Source organism: Artemia sp. Qi Xiang Cuo, chromosome 17 (assembly GCF_049724085.1).
Source record: "Artemia sp. Qi Xiang Cuo chromosome 17, ASM4972408v1, whole genome shotgun sequence".
NCBI lineage: Eukaryota > Metazoa > Arthropoda > Branchiopoda > Anostraca > Artemiidae > Artemia > Artemia sp. Qi Xiang Cuo.
The window spans coordinates 36,700,543-36,726,138 of NC_142810.1; the positions used below are offsets into that span (position 1 = coordinate 36,700,543).

At 37.5% G+C, this 25,596-nt stretch overlaps 2 protein-coding genes across 2 annotated transcripts in view; one reads left to right on the forward strand and one right to left on the reverse strand.

Annotated features, from left to right (window-relative positions):
- The window catches only part of Pect (phosphoethanolamine cytidylyltransferase), a 64,226-nt gene extending 58,222 nt beyond the window's left edge, over positions 1–6,004 (forward strand). Inside the window, exon 8 of the mRNA XM_089103021.1 lies at positions 3,348–6,004. Coding sequence (XP_088959147.1) covers positions 3,348–3,653 — 306 coding nt within the window. The 3' untranslated portion in view covers positions 3,654–6,004. The remainder of the gene's footprint in view (positions 1–3,347) is intronic.
- A 1,038-nt stretch (positions 6,005–7,042) lies between these two features.
- Positions 7,043–25,596, reverse strand: part of LOC148942151 (uncharacterized) — a 37,080-nt gene continuing 18,526 nt past the window's right edge. The window contains exons 5-7 of the mRNA XM_089103776.1: positions 15,494–15,644; positions 12,211–12,364; positions 7,043–7,306 (exon numbers count right to left, since the gene is read on the reverse strand). Of these exons, the coding sequence (XP_088959902.1) occupies positions 7,153–7,306; positions 12,211–12,364; positions 15,494–15,644 (459 nt within the window). The 3' untranslated portion in view covers positions 7,043–7,152. The remainder of the gene's footprint in view (positions 7,307–12,210; positions 12,365–15,493; positions 15,645–25,596) is intronic.

Genomic DNA, 25,596 nt, shown 5'->3' on the forward strand with positions numbered 1-25,596 from the left:
TTGATAGAAAGTGCCCAGGTCTAAACAACAACAACAACAACAAAATAATACATTATATCCACATCGATCTTTATTATAAAAAAGTCAAGCCTTCCAATTACTTTTGACTATTAAAAAGACACTAGGCCTTTCGAATTCCAATCGAATGAGCCTTTTTCGAGTTTCTACGACAACACTTCCTATAAACACCTTATATGGTGTTTAAATTACAACTCTTACCCTAAGGGCTGTGAGGGTGATTGTCATCCTCTAACACCTAATTTCCAGAACTTTCAACTACGTTACACAAAATGGCTGTCTCAAAATTTTGATTGAATGTGTCTGGGAAAATGGTGGGCGTTAGAGGGGCGTTAGTCTTTCTCCAATCACTTTCAACTATTAAAAAAGGTACTAGCCCTTTCAATTTCCAATCAAATGAGCCCTTTTGAAGTTTCTACGACAACGCTTTCAATAAAAACCTTATATGCCCCCAGGGGATAACTTACTACCCTCGCCCTGAGGGCTGGGTGGGGGGGGGGGGGTTGTTATCCTCACAGACCTAATTTCCAGAACTTTCTACTACGTTGAACAAAATGGCTATCTGAAAATTTTAATTGGATGTGTATGGGGGAACCGTGGGCGTGAGAGAGGGGTTAGTTACCGCCCAATCACTTTCAACTATTAATAAGGGCACTATCCCTCTCGATTTCCAATTGAATGAGCCCCTTTTGAAGTTTTTATGACAACTCTATCATTAAAAACCTTATATGCCCCCTGGGCATAACTTACAACCTTCGCCTTGGAGACTCTCGGGGGTTTGTCATCCTTAAATACATTATATCCAGAACTTTCAACTATGTTGAACAAAATGGCTATCTCTAAGCTTTGATTGAATGTGTTTGGGGAAATGGTGGCCTTAAAAGGGAGGTCAATTACTCTCCCCTCACTTTTGACTATTTAAAAGGGCAATTTCAAGTTCCAATCAAATGAGCCCCTTTTGAAACTTCTACAACAACTTTCTATATATACCTTATATGCCCCCAGGGCATAACTTACAACCCTTGCATTGAAAGATTCGGTTTTTATCATAAAAGACCTAATTTCCAGAACTTTCGCCTACCCTGAACGAAATGGATATCTCAAAATTGTGATTGGATATGTTTGGGGAAATGGTAGGCGTGAGAGGGGGGTTAGTTGCCAATTTCATCGAAAATCTTATATGTCCCAATGGCATAACCTACAACGCTTGCCCTGAAGACTTTGGGGAGAGTTTTCTGATCAAAGGTATATTTTCCGGAACATTAAAATTTGCGGAACAAACTGACTATCAAGAAATTTTGATCGGATATGTTTAGGAAAATGGTTGGCGTTGAAGGGGTATTTGTTACCTTCCAATCCCTTCCTACTACTGTAAAGGGCACTCACCATTCGAATTTCCAATGAAATGTGTTAGTTCTGGAGTTCCTACAATAACACATTCATCTAAAGTCTCATATGTACTCTGGGTATAATTCACAGCCCTTGCCCTGAGGGTTATGGGGGAATGTCCTCCTCAAAACTACAATTTCTATCTGGATATCCAAAACACTGAATAAAAAGGCTGTCTAAAGATTTTAATTGGATGTGTTTGAGGAAAAGATGGGCGAGAGAGGGGGGCTAGTTACCCTCAAATCACTTTTGACTATTAAAAAGGGCACTAGGCCTTTGAATCTCCAATCGAATGAGCCCTTTTTCAAGTTTCTACGACAAAGATTTCAATAAAAACTTATATTCCCCCAAGGCATAACTTATAACCCTTGTTTTAAAGCCTGTTAGGGGAGTGTCCTGCTCAAAGGTATAATTGGCTGAATTTTAACTTTGTGGAACAAAATGGCTATTTCAAAATTTGGAGTGGTTGTGTTCGGGGAAATGGTCAGCGTGGAAAGGGTATTAATTGCTTTCCAGTTACTTCCGACTAATCAAAAGGCACTAGCCATTTTAGTTTCTAATAAAATGATCCATTTTTGAACTTTCTGCGACAATACTTTCCATACTAACTTCATAAGCCTCCATAGTATAACTTACCCCCCATGTTATTAGGGATGTATAGAGGTGACATTCTCAAAAACGTAATTAATAGAACTTAAAACTACGTTGAACAAAATGGCTATCTAAAAATTTTGATTGGATGTGTTCTGGGGAATGATGGGCGTGGGGGGGGGGCTAGTGGCCCTCCAATCACTTTCGACTATTAAAAAGGGTACTAGCCCTTTGAATTTCCAATCGAATGAGCTTGTTTTGAAGTTTCTACGACAACGCCTTCTATAAAAACCTTATATGCCACCAGGGCATAACTTAAAACTCTTGACCTGAGGGTTGTGGGGGACTGTCCTCCTCAATAACATATTTTCTATCTGGAAATCAACTACGCTGAACAAAATGGCTATCTCAAAATTTTGATTGGATGTATTTGGGGGAGTGATGGGCGGGGGGGGGGGGGGTTAGTTGCCCTAGAATCACTTTTGACTATTAAATAGGATACTAGCCCTTTGAATTTCCAATCGAATGAGCCTGTTTTGAAGTTTCTACGACAACGCCTTCTTAAAAACCTTATATGCCCCCAGGGCATAACTTAAAACCCTTGCCCTCAGGGCTGTTGGGGAGTGTCCTCCTCAAAAATATATTATCTATCTGGAAATAAAATACGCTGAACAAAATGGCTATCTCAAAATTTTGATTGGATGTGTTTGGGGAAATGATGGGCGTGGGTTGGGGGGGCTAGTTGCCCTCCAATGACTTTTGACTATCAAAAAGGGCACTACAGCTCCAATATATCGGCGCGTACAAACAGCTCCTCTCATTTGATCTGCCATCAGCGGTCCAATTACCCAGGAACACGTATTTTGGCAGAAACTTTCTCAAAATGCCTTTGAAACCAACTTGAGACTTTGAAACCTACTTGTAATTCCCAAAAACATCTAATAATAACATTGCACTACTAATTACCGATTTTCATATGTGATTGGAATAAATTAATTTAAAATTAGATTCTTTAAAATTTAGTGTTACCAAGTCAAGTTTCGCGTTCAAGAGAAATCTGACTCGTCTACCCGTTAAAAGATCTAATGTCGCTTTTGTTTTTACGTTCTCCGGAGCACTCGCACCTCGGTCCGGGTTTTTATAATGGGTGTGATAGGGAACGATCATACTGTCTATTATTTATATACTGTTGTGCCTACCGTGCGAGAAGATGTGCTGCTAGTTGATACGTAAAGATGTGGAATGCTTCTAGGGGGGGGGGGGGGGGGGTTAAATATAAAATGCCCCAATGGACATCCATTTTGATTGCTCTATTCGTTTCTTACGTGTGATTCTTTTCTATATTTTAGTACGTCTCTGAAGTTGTAATCGGTGCCCCATACTCAGTCACTGCTGATTTAATGGATCATTTTAGTGTTAATTTGGTGTGCCATGGAGTTACTAAGGTGGAACAAGACATTGACGGCAAAGATCCTTATCAAGAACCAAAGAAGCGTGGTATTTTTAAAATTATTGACTCGGAAAATCCCATGACTACTGATATGATTGTGCAAAGAATTATTAAAAACAAGTTAGATTTTGAAGAGAGGAATAGAAAGAAGGAAGCGAAAGAATTAGCTGTCTATGAAGCTTTTCAGAAGTTTGAAAGTAGATAAGTTTTTACATTGTAGTTTGTCCTGTTTGAATGCTTTGACATTCAAATAGCACCCACGGTTCTTTTCGTTTTCATGGTTCGTTGCACCTCTTCCAAGGGCTCAGGCGTTTCTTTCAAATAGAAATGATTGTTTTCACCAATGTGGATGTATTTTACACCAGCTTTTAATCTATATATTTTCACGCTGAATTTTGTACGTCAACTTTTGTACATTTTAGCGTTCGACATAGCAACACTGAATGCTTTTTCTGTTGAGTTTATGTTTTTACCGTCGATGCCCCCCCCCCCCCCCGAAGAGGTTCATGTGCAATTATTAGCATTCCAGTGTTTTTTGACAGGAGATTATAATTTTCTTTTCCTCGCCAGAATTGTAAAGAAAAATAAGTAAAAGCTAAATTAAAGTTGCTCTAAACAATACGAAACTTGGACTTGACACATTTTATTCATTGAAAACGCTTGAGTGACAAAGTTTAAAGTAGTTAACAGTAAAGTATCGTTTTGTTATTTTTTTAATGTAAATAGAAGGCAGCTTATCGGTCGTACGTATGCCTCTTCAAATACCGGAATACAACACCAAGGGTGAATGGCCTTTGGGGTTTATTCAGCCAACTGTTTTTTCAGGGTATTTGACTTGAGTGTGAGAAACATGAAAACAAACTAGAAAAGAATTGTGGTATACAAAAAGATTCAAGACTTAGGGTGCTTATGGGATTTCCTAATAGGGTAAATTTTGTGTTTTAGCCTTGTATGTAATACTTAGATCTTTTAAGCAATACTTAGTGATAATACTTAGATCTTTCGAACTAATTGATCTGTTTAACAAGTGCAAATTTTACCAGGTCAGATTATTGCTATCATTTTTTAGAAAGGAAAGAAGTAATGGAGAGACTTTAAGAAGTCATAAAATGAAAGTTTTAGAAGAAAATATAGAAATGGCTAAATTCACGGGATAATTTACTTTCTGACATGTAGTTATTATTTCATATATATTTTTCCTATATTTCAACTTAAGTGCCTTCGAGATGCTAATCTGATTAAATTCCTAAAACTAAGAATATACGATTGCTGGACAAAAAAAGAGAAGAATTTGATTTTTGTTTTAAAAATTAGGCTATTCATTTTTAATATCCTCTGTGTTTTATTTTATGGACTAGATCAAGTTTGCTTTTGGACTGTACGTATATATATCCTTTTTGTGGATTATTGTACAACTTGCGTTATTTGTAACCAGGGACCTGCGCAGGAACTGAATAGTCTGAGGTCTTGACCCTGCATAAATCTCTGGTGATTGCTTTTCTTCTTTTAATTGTTAAGCTGAATTAACTTTGAAGAATTTTTCACTTAGACTAAAAGCCCTTTATAATGCCGTCGACTTCTGTTTACACTATCGTCGTGGGAATATTATATCGTAGGGTTTTTGCTGGAAAAATCACTGAAGAAGGCAAGCTTAGCTCAAATAGTGCAACAGTTTTTCTCAAAAGGGAATATAGTATGTGTGAAGAGCTTTTTATAGGCTAACGTATGGAACTTAAATACGCTAGTTTTTGAAATTAGAATTTTAAAAACCTTTATAAGCTTCGAAAAGATTTTTGAACTTTGACTACCGCGCAGTGTCTATGTCTAAGAGAATATTATTATTTGGAGTTAGAGCCGGCAACTTTCGGAATACTAGGAAACGAGACATTGCCAAAAGGACTTTGATTGTTTTCCAATCCCTTTTGGGTTGCATGTCCCACCAAAAAAGCTTAATTTCGAATGAAATGAATTTTGACTTCCTCACTTCATAAAGAGGGACGCCATATCAATTACTGTGGATATTGGAAAAGAAGACATGGGCCAAGAATTTTTGTGGGGAATGGGAACAAAGAACTGGACAACTCTTCTTTTGTACTATTTAAGAAAACTGCCTGTTTTGTGCATATAGTCTGTGATATTGTAAGCCGGTAGGACCATCTTCCAAATATGCTCCCGACAATAAAATTTTTGTCGCCGCATATATTACTTTTTCATTTAATTACTATGTTTAGCTTTAAATAAAAACGTGCAATTTATTTAAAGCTTAAGCTATAAGATTGCTTGTTTTTTAAGTTGCAGCTCGATACCCCGAGTCGTCAGACGATGTAGGAAAACTTGCATATTATTGTTATTTTAGCTTTCTCTTTCTTGCCATTTTTCAGGTACTCTTTTGCTGTTTTTTCTCTACTCGCAGAAGGCATGGTGTGGCAAATCTGCCGTTTGCCTCACGTATCTTGTGTTTATTTGAGCGCTTTAAATGAAAAATCTAGGATTTATGTTGCCATTAAAGACATTGAAAGGTCTTTCAAGGGAAATAAATATTGTTTGTTAATTGTGTTGGAGTTTGAAATCTGTTTTTTGAAGACAATATACAGAGTTAGGAATTATAAATTGGTCATCTAATAAAACCTGCATTTAACGTTTCTGCAACGTCTAAAGTGACCAAAATATCTCAATTGCTTTAACAGCATGCTAAAATGACTTAACTTCTTCCTCGCCATATAATTGGCCAGAAAAACCCTCGTCATAAAAAATTTCCGTTTTTTTATTGACTCAATCAATTTGGCTTCTGAACGATTCAGATTACCACTACAAAAATTAATAGATTCGGCTGGATTTTTGGTCAAAAATTAACTTTTAATCTACAGACATCTACTCTGTTTTTGTGGGTGTCTATAATTTAGCATTTCATCTTTTCTAAAGTTTTGTCTATACGATTACTTTGTTATCACTTCTAAGAAAAACTCGGGTTTTATAGATGTTTGACCAAAATCCCGATAGTACAGGAATTTTTTTCTGACAATTTGTTGGACCTCTGAGGTCCAAGTTAAAAACTTTCTGCGCCACTGATTTCAGCGTGCTCGAGTGGCCCTACAATCGAACTTCTCTTACAAATTCGCACTTCAGCTTGAAAAATCGACTTCACCTTTTCTATTCTTAACTCGCTAGATTTAAAATCGCTTTAAAGGCCGTTGATAGTGTTTAAAAAAGAAGAAAACCTATAACAAATAAAAGTTCGGCCCCTTTGTTAAGCGATATTTCGGCAAGCAATGCATTAGAGACCAATTTCCACCAGAGGTTTGATTTTCTGTTTATGTATGTGCCCCATATACTCTGTCGATCGAGGACGAGAAACAAATACGCCATAAATATAATTGTCGATACCGATGTCATTGTCGTCAATTCGAGTTGACTGATTAAGTTCTAATCGTAAAATGCTTTGATGATTTCTCATGAAATTTGTTTTCCCATCATTTTCAAAATTTCAGAAGTTAACTGCCTTATTCTTAATAAATAGTTTCCTAGATTCAGTTCTGATACCGAAGTTAGACTGACAAAAATTGATTGATTGACTGTTTTCAACTAAGTATCTAATAGCTTATCAAAAGTTATTTTATTATCTAAATTGATTTTAAATCAAAGCATTTTATTAAATCAAACAGAGCTTCAAGACTTATAATTTGAAGAAACAGTCGCTTTTTTTCTCAGTCCGAATCAGAAGAGGACGACTTGCTGTATTTTCGTCGTCGAACTGGGCTCCGAGACTTAGAACGGGACTTAGTTCGGGGTCGTCGTCTCGGTGGTGAGGGACGTCTCCTCGGCGAGCGTGAACGAGAAGGCCGGCGTCTCGGTGGAAACCTTGAAAAAGAACAATTAGTTCAAAGGTCTGCCTTTTTAGAAACTAATAAATCCGTCTCAGAATGTCATACATGATTTCAGAAAAGAATACTAGCATAAAAAAAGACAACAAAGTCATGCCCAAAACCAAAAGACGCATCTGTAATAGAAAGAAAAACTAAGGTTATGTAACCTTTTCTGAGAGTTTCAGTAAACAAAAAAAAACATTCATGAATTGTGGCTGAATGATGTAGCACATTTGGCAATATTCAGATAATAGATTAAATTATACTAGATGTCCTTTGAGCTAGAAGGTACCCTACACAGTTGTCTAAAAGTTGATGAGTCTGTCCTACCTTTACGTTGTAAATACTTAACATATACACATGCACCCTGTAAATAAGTACAGAAATAACCCCCCCCCCCCATAGTACTGGATCAAAATTTTTAGATTACCATTTTACTAAGAACAGTCGGGAGCCCTAATAAATATGTCACTAGGGTTGACATGATAATTGCAGTCGGGGGGGGGGGGGGGGGCTAACGGTAGTGATTTTTGTAAATTACACATTGTTTACAGATAAGTTTTAGTAGATGTAGAGAGGTAGAGAAGAAAGAGTGAATTAAGAAGATGTCAAATGGAGGCCATGGGCAAAATTGCCAAGAATCCTGAAGATGCAACCAGGCTGTTAAGTCTGGACTTGTCCCAATTAAATATAGCAACAGGGCCTCAATTTGTGATAAAGAGAGATGGACAGGACATTTTCACAATGTTTTTAGACCTTGATAAAGTTATAGGAAACTACATATAAAAAATAGAAAAATCTTGATGATTTGGGAGGAGTTAGAGTGAAAAAGCGGAGTGAGTTTTCGAAATATGACGGTTTGATTTAGAAATAATGACTGAAGCTTGTATGATTTTTAAAGGGATTACATTAGGATTTAGAAAAGGGGAGTACAAAGGGACATAGGGATTTACATTTCAAAAATGTGCTAAATCGTGATAGTTACAGAAAAGATATAGAAGAGAATGAAAAACTTTGTGACACTTTGTATGTGAAGGAAGACATATTTTGTGCGGAAGAATTAGTGACAGTACTAAAAGGATTAAAAATAATGAGGTCCAGACGGTGAATTAAATAAAAAATTTTTAATATGGTGGTTGTGAGGTTAGAAATAATTTACTGAAGACTATGAATATGATTTCTGAAAAAGAGGAAGTACCCAGCAATTGAAAGAAAACGCTAATTAAACCCCGTACAAGAAAGGTGGTATGAGTAAATGTGGTAATTATAGAGGGATTAGCATGGTTTCGGCAGGTAGCAAATTACTTAGTATTTCCGAGACTTAGAGATGCTGTAGACATAGTTTCAAGAGAAGAACAGTGCGGTTTCAGGAAAGGTAAAGGATCCGCCGACCAAATTTTCATTCTTAGATTAACAATTGAGAAGTGTCTGAGTCATGACACACCTTTAATCCTCAGTTTTATAGAATATGAGCAAGCGTTTGATTCAGCTGATAAAAAAGCTTTGACGAAGGTCTTATCCTGCTGGTATGGTATACCAGGAAATATATAAACGTGATTAGTGCTATGTACGAGAATGACACCGCTGCGATGAAGGTAGAAAATTAGGTCAGTAGCTGGTTTCGTACTAAATCAGGAGTTAAGCAGGGTTGCGTTCTATCCCCATTTATATGGATCATTTTGGTGGAGTTAGTCTTAAGGAGTACAGCAAAGGCAATGCGAGAACATAGAATTAAATGGGGAAGTAAAACTCTCCTAGACTTAGATTACGCTGATAATTGAAGCATTCTAGATGAAAATGTTAGCGAAATGAATGAACCTTTACAAGTTTTGCGAGTTCAGGGAGCAAAAATAGGTTTAAAAATTAATGCTAAGAAGACTAAGCCACTAAGGCTAGGAATAAGTAAAGATGAAAAGTTGACGTTGGACAATGAAAAGGTTGATCAAGTGGACAGCTTCACTTACCTTGGTAGTACTATTAGTAATGACAGTGGATGCGGCAGTTGCCAAGTATGGTTCTGAAGCATGGGCGCTCCGAAAAACAAAGGAACATTTGCCAGATGTTTTCCAGAGAAATTGCCTACGGATTGTTTTGGGTACCCGACTGACTGACCATATCTCAAACAAAAGGCTGTACGAAAAATGTGGTTCAATTCCACTTTCTAGGGCAGTAATGAGAGAAACGTTGAGATGGCTGGGACACGTTCTGCGGATGAAGGGTGACAGATTGCAAGATTGTCGTTTTCGGCCAACCGTTTAGGGCTAAACAAAAAGCAGGTCATCTTCGGTTGGGGTAGGAAGACGTCGCAAGGAAAGGTTTAAGGGAAACAAAACTTCTTGGGAGGGTGTAAAGAGGGAGGTTTTGAATGAATTTGGATGGAGGAGGAGCGTGCGTAGCTGTGTTGGCCCCAGTTGGCTTGGTGCTGCGGGGAGCTGTTAGTAGTAGTACTATAAGCACTGGAGTTACTTGACAAAAATTTAGTGGGATCAGATTTGTCGTTGTTTTCAATGCCCATTTGACTGCCCGTATATCAAACAGTAAGATGTACGAAGAATGTGGTTCGACCACTCATCATGGCAATAATGAAATAAAGGTTATGACGGGTAAGCCACGACTTATCGATGACTTTTCTGCTATTCATTTGTTTGGGCCAAAATTAAAGCAGATCGTCCCCACCAGTCATTGGAGGGCGAAAGTCATTACATGACTCAGGGATCTACAATCGCTCGTATTCAGGAAACAAGTGTCAGATACACTGTATTTTGATAAGTGTCTAATACACTACATATTTATCCCCCTTATATCAAGTCGGGACCACTAAATGTGGAGCACAGACACCACAATTTAGATGGTAAATATTAGAGGATATATTGGGGAAAATATACTGCGTTAAGGAAAACAAAAATCCTGCAAAGACATAAACACTTCCCATAGACACGCTGCATGGAAGAAGAGGCGCATACGAGCCCAACAAAACTCAAAGTGCCTGCTGTCTATCCATCACGCATTGGTCTTTCAATTGAATTTGTAGCTAAACAATTCAAGCTAGAAACTTCAAAATTCATGCAGAATAACTTTGAAGCCCTAACAATCAATAAGGGCTATAAGAATGCAACAATATTAACTATGAGTAAAAATAACACCGGGAATGTCTTAGCATTATAAGAAGCGTGCGACAGGCCCAAGGCATGAGCTGACAGTGGAGGCACTGCACTTTTACCGATGTGCGCGGGAAATTACTGTCACTTGAACAGAGATTTCATTCTTGAGATTCACTAATAGAACCTCACATAAAATAATCTTCGGGATTTTACTAAACATGCATAACAAATTGACCGAAAATACTAGCTTGCATTAGAAAGTAAGTAAAAGTTAGCTTGTTCTTATGGAACTACACAGTAGCTATGGATTCGTAACCTTAAATCACAAGTGAATTAGTTGATAAATAAATTCAAAACACCTTCACTATATCTGCAAAGTTATCTATTTTTTTGTCAACAATTAGGCATTAATTACAAAGCAATACGTCTTAGTGACAGAAGACCAACATTCAAATCTTTGAACATCGAGATCTTAAAATTAAGCCCCGTTTTCAGGCTCAGCGGGTTCTCGAGGAAAACACGGGGTTGAAACTTCGCAGCTGTAAACGCTTGATGCTGAGGAATAGAATTTACCTCTCAATTACACGGACTATCTGTCCTGGCTTTTTCTACCATTAGCCATGTTTTGATGCCTAGTACAAAATACTTGATTTTCAATTTAATATCCACTGTTTGGGATCCCAATGAGCAAACTTCATGGGCTGTGAATTCAGGATGGTTAACCATTTTTGAATTTATCACCAATGAACGCAGAACTCGGGTTTGAACCTGGTATTTCTGCGGGTTCAAGATTCAAGGAACCCGGATTCAAACACGGGAAGAACCCGGCAGCTGAAAACGCTTAGAAGATTCGTGTTGAACCCGCAACCCTAAAAACGCTTGATGTAGAACTCGATAGCAACCCGTGTTCGAACCCGGTACCTGAAAACGAGGCTTTAGATTCGATTCAGGCATTGAACCGAAAATTTCGGCTTGAATGAAAATAATAGGACGGAAAAAATATCTTGAGTTATTTTTCTGGAGGGGGGAGGAGAGGAGATGGTCTCATCTCCCTCAAGCATAAGTCTCTGATTCGAGTTTTCAAAAAAGATACAAATAAGATTTGGATACATATCATTTGAGTTACTACAATTCATTAAAAGCTATGGAAAGTTTTAATGAATTATTACCAGATTGACTAAAGAAGATTTAGTTAGCAATCGACTTGATGAAACTTACATGTTTCAAAACAATCCATTGTTGCAAATGTTGCTGTTCCAGCGCGTTCACAAGAATTTGACAACGGGAAGAGATTTCTAAGAGTAAAAAGTGATAATTATAAAAATAAAAATTCAACAAAATTACAAAACATCTTCTGTAAATCAAAACGTTTTGGGCAAAGACGACCCCCCTCCCCCTAACCTGCATGTGTGTCCGCCGCGGGTACTCTTCAAGTAAGTAAACTGAATTAACTTAACTTGAGTTCTTAAATGTCATAAAGGAAGGAGAATACTTCACGTCACGTCACGGGAGTATGAGCATTTATCTTTTTCTTTGCCAGTACACTGCTGGATAATTACGATTCTGTGTTGCATGTAAATCCATAAAAATGGCAAAACATCATTTTGGTAAAAGGGCATTGATGTCTTCATTATGACCATGCACCTTGTTCTATTCTATGAGGCTACAGTGCCTATTACGTACCTTATACTATTATACGTCACTTTGTATCTAGCATTGCATGATATATAGGAGTAAAAAGGGAGCCCAGTTGATCAAAATTACCACTACGTGATCAATTAAGGAGGGGGTAACTTACCTAGGTGGAGATCTGGGTGTCCAACGTGGACGCATGCTTCCTCGTCCTGGCCTGATAGGACTCCTACGACTGTTAAATTCACGACGCATAGGGGGACGTTCAGGAGGTAATGGCAGAACTGGTGCAGCTGTGATTTCCTGACCATCTATCTGGGCTAAAAATGAGAAAACCCTAATGAAATTTCATTATATTTACATAAATAAGAGCAGTAAGGTTCCCAGATTTTATCTACTGAACTAGTGTGCTATGTATCTTTCTTTTTTAGTTCAGCGATTCCCAATAATTCTCATATTTACCTTACAAGGCTTCGCAACCCAGTAGACTGAGTGTGAACCAATATCCCGTTTCAGGGGAAAGGGGTGGTTGACTAAAATAGAGGATGACATTTTATAGTACATTGCAGCATCATAGGATTACTAACGGTTTCAGCGGTGGGGGGGGGGGGTCTTGACTCCTAATTTCCGTAAAATTTAGGTTGCAGCAAAAGCAATCTAGGGCTTTTAATGAGAGAAAGGTTGAGATGGCTAGGGCACGTTCTGCGGATGAAGGATGACAGATTGCCGTAGATTGTCCTTTTCAACCAACCGTCTAAGGCTAGACGGAAAGCAAGTCGTCCGTGGTTGTGGTGGGAGGATGTTGTAAATGAAGATTTTAAAGAAATGAGAACTTCCTGGGATGATGTAAAGAGGGAGGCTTTGAATTGATCATGATGGAGGAGGGGCATACGTAGCTGTGATGGCCTCAGGGGGCTTGGTGCTGCAGTGAGTTGTTAGTCGTAGTAGTAATGGTAACTATTATTTCGGTTAATGTCAATACTGCTTAATCTTACTTAACCTAAGCACCTAATCTTAACTGTAAAAAGATTTGTTACGAAAACAAATTTATATGAATTTCGAAAAAGCCTGAAAGTCCTCGAAAAGCGTAGATCAGAACGAACAATGTAACAAGAAAAACACTAGCATGGCTGCACCGATGTGTCTCTCTTTTTTTCTACCACGGCTAACATGCTACTACAACATAGGGGAGAGATGTGTAATAGCTCATTTAAAAGCTATTGCTGGTATCTGTGTGCTTTTATAAATTCACATCCACATAACAAGCGTCGTATTGTACCAAAATGACACTTTGGTACCATTTCTCAGGTGGAAACGCCGGGAAGCATAGCAAGGGAAGCAACCATTATAATCTCCGAGTTCGAAAACCCTTAACCAGAAGTTTACAATAACTTCTCTTGTATACTACTTCTTCCAACCCCTTTACTAAGTTTCATAACTTTTTTGTTGACTAGCAGAATTAGCAGGCTACTGCTACATTGTAGAGAGACGTTTAGTGGCTCCCTTCAAAGCCTCTGATCATGTCTAAGTGGTTTTATAAAAATTACTCACTTGAATGCTCTCGCTTTGTAGCTGAAAACTTAAAAATGAATTTTGAAAAAGATTACCTCTTGAAAAAATATTTTCACTCAAATTTAATGCTTATTTAAGAATAATGATAACTACTTTTTATGTTTATCCTAACAGTTCAAGTAAATTATGAAAACACATTTCGGGAATTTTGAAAAAGAGCTTGAAACATTAAGTGTCTACTTTTTTTCAGCACTAGCGGGGTACTAGACATCGTAGAAGTGTCAAAATGTATAACCAAGTGAAGTTTTCGCATTTAGGATTTTACTTCCCCTACCCCGTCACTTGAGAGTAGGAAGGGCACTTATCTCCCTAAATTTGTAGAATTGCTTTGTTTTAACCTTGTATTCTTCAAAAAAATATAATTTTAATGATCAGTGCTCGTAAAATGTTGAAGTCGAATAAGGAAAAAACGAAATTATACTTTCCTATGAAAATGCTTTGTAGCATTAACGTAGAAAAATTACAATAATAGTAACTCATATTACTATACATCATACACTACCCAATATAATACACACAATATTATACAATACAAAATTATATTAACTATTAATTTCAAATCCTTTTAATGTCCTTCAGTTTTCTAAATTCTACACATATTTCATATACAACAAAATTCCAAAAACAACTCATAAAACATAAAGAGGATAGTGTACCCCCCCCCCCCCCGAATCCTTCATATGACAAAATTGTACGTTTTTTCGGTGGGAAAGTTTGAGAGAGTTGAGAAGTAAATCCCACATTTAATGCTCTATTTTAACATAAATTATGTTGGTTTCTTTAGTTTCTTCACCCAGGTTAGACAAAAATCTTTTTGAACAGTTTCTTGTCTGCATTCCAAAAACCTAAAAATCAACAAAACTATTAAGAAAAATAGTTTTCTTTCTAAGAACGACGGCAGCTCATAAAGGACACATAGTTCCAAAACTACATGAGCACGCTAGAGTGGGCAGCGTGGAAATCGTTTGTGCATGTGGTGAGCCCCTGGGGAAAACGAAGGCAGCAAACCACGCCATACTCGTCAGCAGCATGATAGAAGCCTTCCCAAAACTCGGGTAGTTGATGAGTAGAAAGATTCACTTACTGTTCTCATACAGAAAGAAGTTTCCTGAAAACCTTGGGGTGATGAGCGACGAGCAGGGAGAAAAGTTCCATCAGGACATGGTACCAGGGAAGGTGAGACGCAGTCATGATGGTGGGCTACTGCTGGTCGCTGAAGTGATACAACCAATTTACGAAGAGTTATTACGCAAAAACTGTCAGGGATCCGCAGAAATATGTTTTTACCCAAAATGGATTTTTTTTTTAATTTCTGTAGCAAAAAATCCTGGCCTGATTGAGCAAAAAGCATGAAAATAGCCTAATTCAGCTGGAAAACCCTGGGCGATTTTCAAAAAAATATTTTTTTTTACACAGTGTTATTTATAATAATTATCAACCAAGTAATATTAGCCAAGCCTTATTTGAAGTAAACTATTCTTCTCAACTGATCTTTAGAAGCAAGTTCTAACGAAAAATAGAAATACAAAAGTTTGCAAAAACTTCAAAGTCTATATTTTCAGATAAACAATAGTTGATAGTTTGAACCTATGAAAGTAAAAGTTCCGATTTCGCTTTAAAGACAAGCCATTTTCTTTTCTTCTAAAATAAATGCTACATTTTGGATGGTACATTTTGATACATTTTGGATTTGTATTCTTACCCGAGATGCCACCAGGACTCATGAGTACTAAGAATTTTGCCTGTCTCCAGCCTCAGGAGACAGATAAACATCAAAAATAAAATTAAAACAGTAATAACTATTCAATCTAGAAGCTTGAATAATTATCAAAACAATACAGCACTCAACAGAGGGGGAGATAGAGCAAGAGACTTACCCCCATCCATGTGTTTCATAGCATTTTCAGCATCATTAGGAGTCGTGTATTCTATGTAGCAGAATCCCTTGTGCAAGTTGGAAAAACGATCTAATGGCAAATCGACGTATTTGATTTGACCATATTCAAAGAATATCTCGGTAATATGCTCCTGAAGGGGAAATTCAAAGTCAATCAGGGCACTAATAATCGCAATTGCTTATTCTCAACCTGTGTGGATACCGATTACATAAGAGTCGGTCAAATTTTAAATAAGAATATCATACAGTTATATATAGCCTTAAATCAAACTTTCCAGCGATTAATTTAAAAAACTTTTTCCGCGAGACAAGTTTTTCAAGGGAAAGTAAAAGAGCTCCATTAAGCCAAGAATTAGCAAAATTAAGTCAAATAATCTTACAAGCGTAAAACTACCACAAATCACTATCAACAAATAAATGAAACTCAAAACAAACAGAAATCAAAGGCAGTGCAATAGCGCTGCCTAAGTAAAGAGTGATCTGGGCACAATGTATTTGTTTTTTGTTGGTCTTAGACCAGGGCACTTGGTATCGAAGGACTTGTCGTAGAAACCTCCAAAAGGGCCCATTCAATTGGAAATTGAAACGGCTAGTACCGTTTTTAACAGTCAAAAGTGACTGGAGGGCAACTAACCCCCCTCCCACATCCACCTTTACCCCAAACACATCCAATCAAAATTTTGAGATATCCATTTTGTTCAACGTAGTTGATAGGTCCGGAAATTTTGTATTTGAGGATGGCATCCCCCCCCCCCACAGCCCTCAGGACAAAGATTGTAAGTTATATCCTAGGGTTATATAAGGTTTATACAGAAAGGGTGATCGTACAGACTATGGAGGGGGCTCATTGGATTTGTAATCAGAAGTTCAAGTACCTTTTTAAGATTCAGTGATCGGAGGGTGGATACCCCTCTCCCACACACACCTCGTATTTTCCCGAAATGCATCTCATAAAAATTTTGAGATGGCCATTTATTGTTGTTCAAACTCCGAAAAAGACTCATTCGATTGGAAATTGAAGGGGCTAGTGTCCATTTTAATAGTTGAAATTGATTTAAGGGGAATTAACACATCCCCCAAGCCCCCGATTTTCCCAAAAACATCAAATCAAAATTATGAGATAGCCATATTGTTCAGTGTAGTTTAAAGGTCCGAAAATTATGTCTTTGAGGATGACAACACCCCCCCCCCCTCCCCCACAGCCTCAGCTCAAGGGTTGCAAGTTATGCCCTGGGGGCATATAAGGTTTTATAGAAAGGATGGTCGTATAAACTCCAGAGGTGGCTCATTGGATTGGTAATCAGATTTTTTAATACACGTTTTAAAGATTAAAAGTGATCGGAGGATGGATACCCCCACCCACACCTCGGATTTCCCCGAAAAGCATCTGATAAGACATTTTGACATGGCCATTTGTTGTCTGAGAAACTTCGAAAATAGCTCATTCGATTCAGTTTAATTGACATATACTGATATTTATTCCTTAAAGTTTTGATAATTTTTTATTTATGAAAGTAAAAAAAGTGAAAAAATTTCAAACCTATTTTGTTTTCATTAAAGCGCAAATTATGTTCGGTTCTTGAGATGGCATGGGTGTTATCAGCCCTACTTGTGTTAATTTTTGCTCGTTTTGAGTTTCATATACTTATTGATAGTAATTTATGGCAGTTTTACGCTTGGAAGATTATTTAACTTTATTTTTGCTCATTCTAGGCTTAACGGAGTTATTAGCTTTTCTTTGAAAAAACTGTTTTGTGGAAAAAGTTTTTAAATTAATTTCTGTTTGTTTTTTACTGACATAGTCTTTTTCCTGGAAAAAATGATATTGTGTATCTTTTCAGTTTTCTTCCATAAGAATCCATAGCATGGGCTGCTATTTCTATGTTGGAGAAACTTTTTTAGCAATTTTTAATCCTGACACAAACAGTATAATTTTAATTTAATTTTATAGCTTCTGAAGTTTACCTGAAAAATAAAACAATATCACTCCGAAAAGATTTTATCTATGCTCTTTGACAACTTGGATACAGTTACACTCTTTTTGTTTATTTAAGTTGTAAAAGCAGAAGTAAAATAGTAGTATCGCCAAAAGTTTCAAACTAATACCCCCAGTCGTTCTCGATATATTGTTTAAGTGTCTTATTGGCAACCATAAACACAATGCCTTTTGATTTATTTTAAATCAGCATTTAGTTTTAAAGCATAATGGCCCAATTGTATAATTGTGGGGGTTTGACATCCCTAATATACCTAAAGACATAGTTGCTGGATCGTTCTACTATGCTGAACAAAATGACCGTCTCAAAATTTTGACTGGACGCGTTTGGAAAATGAATGAGAGAAGGGCCGCTTACCCTCCAATCTCTTGTTACTCTTAAAAAGGGCACCAGACACTCGCGCTGTAATTGGAGTGCAAGGGGGAGGACTCCCCCTTCAAATATCTTGTAAAAAAAAACTTAAAAAAGTAAAAACAAAGTGAAAACATTTTAAATGTATTCTGTTTTCAGTAAAGTGCAAATTATGTTCTGGTCTTGAGAAGGTATGGGGGTTGTCAAAGACATGATTTCCAGAACTTTCAACTACGCTGAACAAAATGGCTATCAATTTTGATTAGATGTGTTTTGGGAATAGATGGGCGTGGGTGGGGGGGGGGGGGTTCTTGTTGCCCTCTAATCACTTTTGACTAATAAAAAGAGCACTAATCCTTTCAATTTACAATCGAATGAGCTATTTTTGAAGTTTCTACGACAACAAATCGCCATCTCAAAATTTCAATCAGATGTATTTCGGGAAAATGTGAGGTGTAAGGGGGGGGGGTATCCACCCTTCGGTCAATCTGAATCTTACAAAGGGCACTAGAACTTCTGATTACCAGCCCAATGAGCCCCCTCCGAAGTTTTACACGATCACCCTTTCTATATATACCTTATATACCCCCAGGGCATAACTTATAACCCTTGCCCTGAGAGCTGTGGGGGGGGGGGGGCTCATCCTCAAAGACATAATTGTCGGACCTTTCTGTTACGTTGAACAAAATGACTATCTCAAAATTTTTATTGGATGTGTTTGGGGAAATGGTGGGCTTGGAAGGGGGGTTAGATACCCTCCAACCACTTTCGACTATCAAAAAGGGCACTGGGCCTTTTAATGGCCAATCAAATGAGCCGTTTTTGAAGTTTCTACGACAACAAATGACCATCTAAAAATTTCTATCAGACGCATTTCGGGAAAATACGAGATGTAGGGGAGGGTATCCACCCTCCGATCAATCTGAGAATTAAAAAATGCACTAGGACTTCTGATTACCAATCCAATGATCCCGCTCAGAAATGTATACTATCACCCTTTCTGTATGTACCTTATATGCCCCCAGGGCATAACTTACAACCCTTGCCCTGAGGGCTCTGGGGGGTTGTCATCCTCAAAGACATAATTTCCGGACCTATCAGTTATGTTGAACAAAATAGCTATCTCGAAATTTTGTTTCAGCACGTTTGGAGAAATGGTGGGCGTGGGAGGGGGTTAGTTGCCCTCCAATCACTTTTGACTATTAAAAAGGGCAATAGCCCTTTCAATTTCCAATTGAATGAGCTCTTTTCGAAGTTCCTAAGACAACAAATGGTCATCTCAAAATTTCTATCTGATGGATTTTGGGAAAATATGAGGCGTGGGGGGTGGGTATCCTCCCTCCGATCATTCTGAATCTCAAAAATGGCACTAAAACTTCTGATAACCAATTCAATAAGCCCCCTACGAAATTTATACGATCATCCTTTCTATATATACCTTATATACCCCCAGGACATAACTTACAACCTGCTCTGAGGGCTATGGGGGGTGTTTGTTTTCCTCAAAGACATAATTTCCGGACCTTTGAACTACTTTGAACAAGTAGCTATCTCAAAACTTGGATTGGACTTGTTTTGGGAAATAGTGGGCGTGGGAGGGGTCTTAGTTACCCTCCAATAAATTTCGACTATTCAAAAGAGCACTATCCCCCAGGATTTCCAATCGAATGAGCTCCTTTCGAAGTTTCTACGACAACTCCTTCGATACGAAGTGCCCAGGTCCAAAAAAAAAAAAAAAAAAAAAAAAAAAAAAAAAAAATGCATTGCGCCCATGTCGCTCTTTATTTAGGCAGCGCTATTGCACTGCCTAAGATAACAATGAATTCTATTAACAAAATAATTTGCTAAATGTCAGAGGATGTCTTTGGGAGGGAAGTTAAAATGCGGCAAAGGATATTATTGAAAAGTTTTAAGCTCTGTAAAAGAGAGAAGGTGTTTTAGTAGATGGGTTCAGAAGAGGTCATAAGAAAGACTTTCAAGGAAATTGGAACTACGTGGGATGGGAGAAGGAGTTAGGCTTTGAATAGATAGGGGCGAAGGAGCAGTACATAGAGCTGTATTAACCTCAGATGGCTTGGTACTTTTAGTAGTAATATTAATATATGGTTCAATTTCAGGTGACATAACCATCAAACAAGGTGTAAACTTCAATAGCTGCCTCTACAGTTGAGAGAAAAGAGACAGCCCTAAAGCTAATGAGGCACGGAGACGTAATGTTACAATTAGCTGCACAGACATACTGCACCTAATTTCGGTCACTCTTCATCTACTGGTCATATGCCCAGGATCTCACCTGGAGGCAGGGTATTTTGTGGAATATACTGCCAAGGTTAAACGGATTAAAGCCAATAATGGCTGCCAAAATCATACTCTGTGGGTGGGGGTTGGAGGCTCGGTCCCCCCGAACATATGCAGCACTGACCATGGCACGAGAGGATTTCCCTTGAGGAGCATTCCGAAATGGGAGGAAGAAGTTCTCTTTCTAGTACAGGTTCTGATATTCAGGTGCCGCTGATGGCTGGCAAGTGTTGGATGACTCCCCCCTCTCTTTTAAGGGACGAGAGTTGTCTGCCCAAACAAGCCTGAAGCTGGTAGCTGGGGTTCTCGGGATAGGGGAAACATTGGTGAACGCCCTGATAATATCAATAGAAACTCTTCTACGAAACGGGAAAAAAGAGATAGGCAAGCCCTGTCTCAAAATATCACAGGCAAGGGCAGCACGAATAGCCACCAACTATTGGTGCTAAATATTTTTTTTCTTTTTTGGGGGGTTGTGGGGGCAATGGAACTTTGTGAGTTGAGCCTTGACTCAGTGAAGTCCATAATACTAATTATAATAATCTTATCAATAGAATAAATGAAAGCAGATCTTAATTTAATTGTTACAAGTTGAGGGGTACATAAGCGATCCCTAGATTTTGCTGGATTTAATTACAAGTCTTTTGAGAGCTGCTTCTGGACCTAAATGGATCACGAAGGAGTGACTAATCGACATTTCCTTTTAGATGGAGGCCCTGAAAACATTACATTTAATTGTTCTGGGTGGCAAAATAAAGATAAAAATCTCGCACTGGCAAAAATGGTTATTTTGGGCGTAGAAAAAATCATTATCTTAGTTAACCCTACATTGAAGTGCAATTGGAGTATTGATGTGTTTTTTTATGGGTTTTTCTTGAGCCTTTTCTCTTTTTTTTTTGGGGGGGGGCTTTCCTTAGAATCGAAAGCATCAGACATTTCTCGGCTCTAAAGTGATTTCATTATAAAATTTTATTTTTGAAGAAAAAGAAAATTTTGTAATAGGCTTAGATTTACTAGGCAAATATAACCCTATCATCGAGCAAAAGTTAGATTTTATTACGATATCACTAGTCAATCCCCCCCCCCCCTCCCATTTTAGGAAAAGGCTATCAAAATAATCATAATCTTACGCATTTGTGGACTTCCGCAAAAAAAGGAAAAAAGTGTTATCTATGTCATTGAAGTGAAATGTATAATTGATCAGTTCTGTTTGAATTTAAGGCTGATTTATCATTTGAACTAAAATTTACTTAGGGGAAGAGGGAGGGGAGACCCCGGAAAATAAAATTAAATGGAAAACAGGGAAAAGGTCGCAAAATCACAAAGGGTATGCGTCTCACTGAACCCCTGTGCAACTGAACCCTCGTGTAACTGAACCACCAGGCAACTGAACCCCATTTAACTAAACCCCCGTACAGCTCAACCCCATTTAACAGAACCCCCGTGCAACTGAACCATCGTGTACCTGAACCATCGTTCAACTGAACCACTGAACTCAGTTTTTCAGTATTCTAAAAATATGAGGCAATATAAATGGGTAAAACACAAGTTAGAATTTTTACATATTCAACCATTTTGGAATTGTTTCTTTCTTAAAGTCATGATATAACCGCCTGTCAAGAACATTCATAAAAGATCTGTTTAATTTTTGCAAAAAAAATATAATCGGATTGCACAAACCATTAAAGCTGATTTTATTTCTCTTTTTCTTCAGATGAATGAGACTTTTCTGGACGTTAAGTAATAAACATATGTGTTTAAAATATTTGACCTTTGTCAATCTAGATAACAAATTTTGATCAGATGTCTTTGGGGAGATTGCAGCTAAAAGGCATATGGGAGGGTGACTTGTTGCACTCCAGTCTTTTTTTTAACATTCCTTCAACATGCCCAGAAAGTTTAAACTTCACACCATCAGGCTTATATCCTCAGCTTTTCTTGACACATTGTAGATACGTTATCTTGTAAAACTGGATACACAAAGTATATCTTGATTCAGTCAAAGATACTCCTAAATATTTTCCGCACGATGTGACGGCTGATACCACCAGCAATTGTAGATATTACCGCTATTTCCTTTTCAATAAAGGAAAAAATGTATTTTAATTGTGTTTGGCATAATTCTTGACATTTCCCTAAGGTTTGACTTTAATGCTTCATGCTTTTTTTATTTATAGGATCAAACATGCCCTTTCTTCTTGATAAAAAAAAACAACACCTTGTATGTTAACTAGACCCAGGCGCCACGCTGATGAGGGAAGACCGGCGGCGGCGAGGCCAAAAACAGCACCGGTGGTGCGCCGCCGGCACGATCAATGTTGACCGCAAACATTAATGTTTTCATCAGTCTTTCTCAAATCACAGCTTAAATTTACAACAGATTCGGGCCTATTCAGGAGTTCGAAACTTCATAAGTCGTCTTCTTCGTTATTCATCAGAAGAAGTAGAAATCTGGTAGAAACGAAATGGCTGTGGCGTTTCAGAACCCTTGCATAATAGTTGAAGTATCTAGTAGTTTTTTTTTTCATCGAGCATTACTGCATACAAAACTTCAAATACCGTATCACAAAATTCGTCAGTTATCTGAGTAAAAACTTTGAATATAATTTTGAACTTAGAAGCTTAATTTTTTCATAATGCCCTTTGTCAATATCTGTTTTGTCATCTTTAGAACAGTTGAAATGGGTGACTTTGATATTGATTGTTTTTTTTTTTTTTTTTTTTCTCTTTTGTATTCCTAAAAAGCCATCCTTGTATTAAAAACCCGTTTTTAAAAACAAATAAAAAAAAAATAAATTTTTATGTTTTTTTGGCTTCTTTATAGAATATATGTCATGTAGACTAATGCTTAACTGCTGCTTTTTGTATTGCTTTTGGCTGCTCTTTTGGATATTATTAATTTTTTCTTTTGGGGATTCATTCCAAATTATAAACTCATAAATACCTTATATCAGCTAAATTATAAACTGCATTTAAAAGGAGTAAATTTATCAAATTGAAAAATACATGATGAACACTTCACATGAGAACACTTCAATTACAATGAAACAAAACACACTTAATGGTTTATTCGGTATGAAGAAAAAAGAAGTGCCAGCTATTTTCTTAAGTAAGAAATGAAAAGCTCATCCGTTTTAAATGCAAATAAATGAAATAATGTGCAGATTGAAGTAGCTCCTGGAAGAAGTTGAGATTTTCTTCCTATTTCGTCACTTTTAATCCAAGCAAAATGTTAGGAGACTTAGTATCAATTATTGAGTTTAAGCTTTGAATTCCAAATGCTCACAAAAATTACCACCATGATAGGATACCGTCTCTGCTTTAAATTAAAAAAAGAATTAAATTTTTGGCATCCCTGTTTTCAATAAAAAAAAATTCGAGATATTATCATTTAAATGTAATACCCCCCCCCTCTGGATACCACCTTGACAGGATACCGTCTCAGTTTTACATTGGAAAAAATAATTTACTTAATAATTAACTAGGTCACTGTATGGTTCAAACAAACACGCGAAATAACGTTACACAGCTTAGTGTTCCTTGAAAAAAAAAAAAAATAATAAAAATGAGGGTATGAGTAAAGGGGTACAATGACAACAACAAAAATGTCGAAATTATTCAGATATACCTCAAATTATTGGAAATCTGAGTCATAGATTCGCCATGGCATTCAATAAGATCCAAAAGATCTAATTAGAAGGGAGCACGCACAAAAGGCAAATTAGGCCAGTAGCCTATGAGAAATCGCAAAATACCCAAGACAATGAACAAGTTGCAATATGGGGCCCTGGGTCTATCAAATATTTCAATCGTTTCCCAGGGAATTTGATATCATTTTCTTCCGTCTCCACCTTAAATGAAAAAAAAAAAATTATCTTTTTGGCATCCCTGCTTTCAATTTAAAAAAAAGTGGTCTTATCATTTAAAAATGATAGCCCCTTATCCCCCCCCCCTATAGGCATTAATTTACAATGTTTTTATGAACCATATTTTTGGGCTAACTTCCGTTTCAATCTTTAATTTCCAACCTCGTACATAGCTTAGTCTATATATAAATTTTGTCTCAATAGAAGGTTGTTTTTTTTTTTTTTTGGGGGGGGGGGGATAAAAATTTTAAAAAAGAAGATTTTATTTTCAGAAAGAAGATTATTGAAACAATCTGTCGACTATCAATTTCAAAATCCAACTGAAGCTGTATAGTAGTGAATGCGTTCTATTCAACTTAAAAATAAAATTCTTGACTACGAATGATCTAAGAAATAGCAATTGGGAAGCTGCATTCGAAATGATTTAATCTCATTTCATAAAGATGACACTTTTTTGTCAACATATGAAGCACTGTATATATTGCGATTGCATCTGTCTGGTTTTTATGCTAAGTAACAAAAGAGACGAAAATTGACGAACAAGAGAGTAGTGAAGAATTACGGTATGCAAAGTAATATTTGTCAGGGAAAGTCATTGGTGATAAATCGCTAGGGGTGGCACCGTGATTGGATGATTTTTGGGGATTCGGGGAACCAAATTTTTTTTCGGGGTGACGCTTACATTTTCGGTGAAATACCTGAAAATTCGCGGATAGTGCAAGCCCTGCTTGATTTATAATCAGGAAAATCGAAATACTAAACCACACGAGGAAAGAAAAGCTCCGACTCTGCGGTTGACGCAATAGAGAATTGCCGCAAAATTAATTCAAAACTAGCCCAACGCCACCGCCTCTGCCGGCGGCGGCACGCCTGTGGCGCGCCGGCAGCGTAGCGAGATTTCCGCGGCGGTCAACCGGGCCTCTTGTTGGCGGCGTTCGGTCGATTCGCCGGCGCGGTGCCGGGGTCTAATGTTAGCAATAGGCAACTTGCATAAATTAGAGCACCAGGAGCTAGGGGCTGTGAGCCCTGGAGGCATAGTTATTTAACCCTTGATCTGTTTTAAATAAAATGATTATCTCAAAATTATCGATCGGATGTATTTGGGGAAAAAAGAGGGTGGGGCGGAAGCCCTTCGATCATTTTTAGCTCTTAAAAAGTGCACTGAAACTTATGATTTCCCATCGAATGAGCACCCCCCCCCCCCTAAGTTCATACAAAAATCTTTTCCATAAAAAACTTATGTGTTAACATTGAGTAACTAGTTTAACTTACAACCCTTGCTCGAGGAGCTGTTGGTGGGGCTGTTAACCCCAGAGGCATGGTTATTTGACCTTTAGACTATTTTGCAAAGAAAACAATTATATTTAAATCGGATACATTTGGGGGAAAATGGCGGTCAAAAGCGCGAGGCTGGTTGTCTTCTGTTTACCTTTGATTCTTTCAAAATTGAACTTGAAATTTCAATTTCCGATCGAATGAACCTTCTCCGAAGTTTGTACGACCATCTCTTCTACAAAATCCTTGAATTTTAACAATGGGTAACTTGCAATAACCTACAGCCCTTGCCCGTG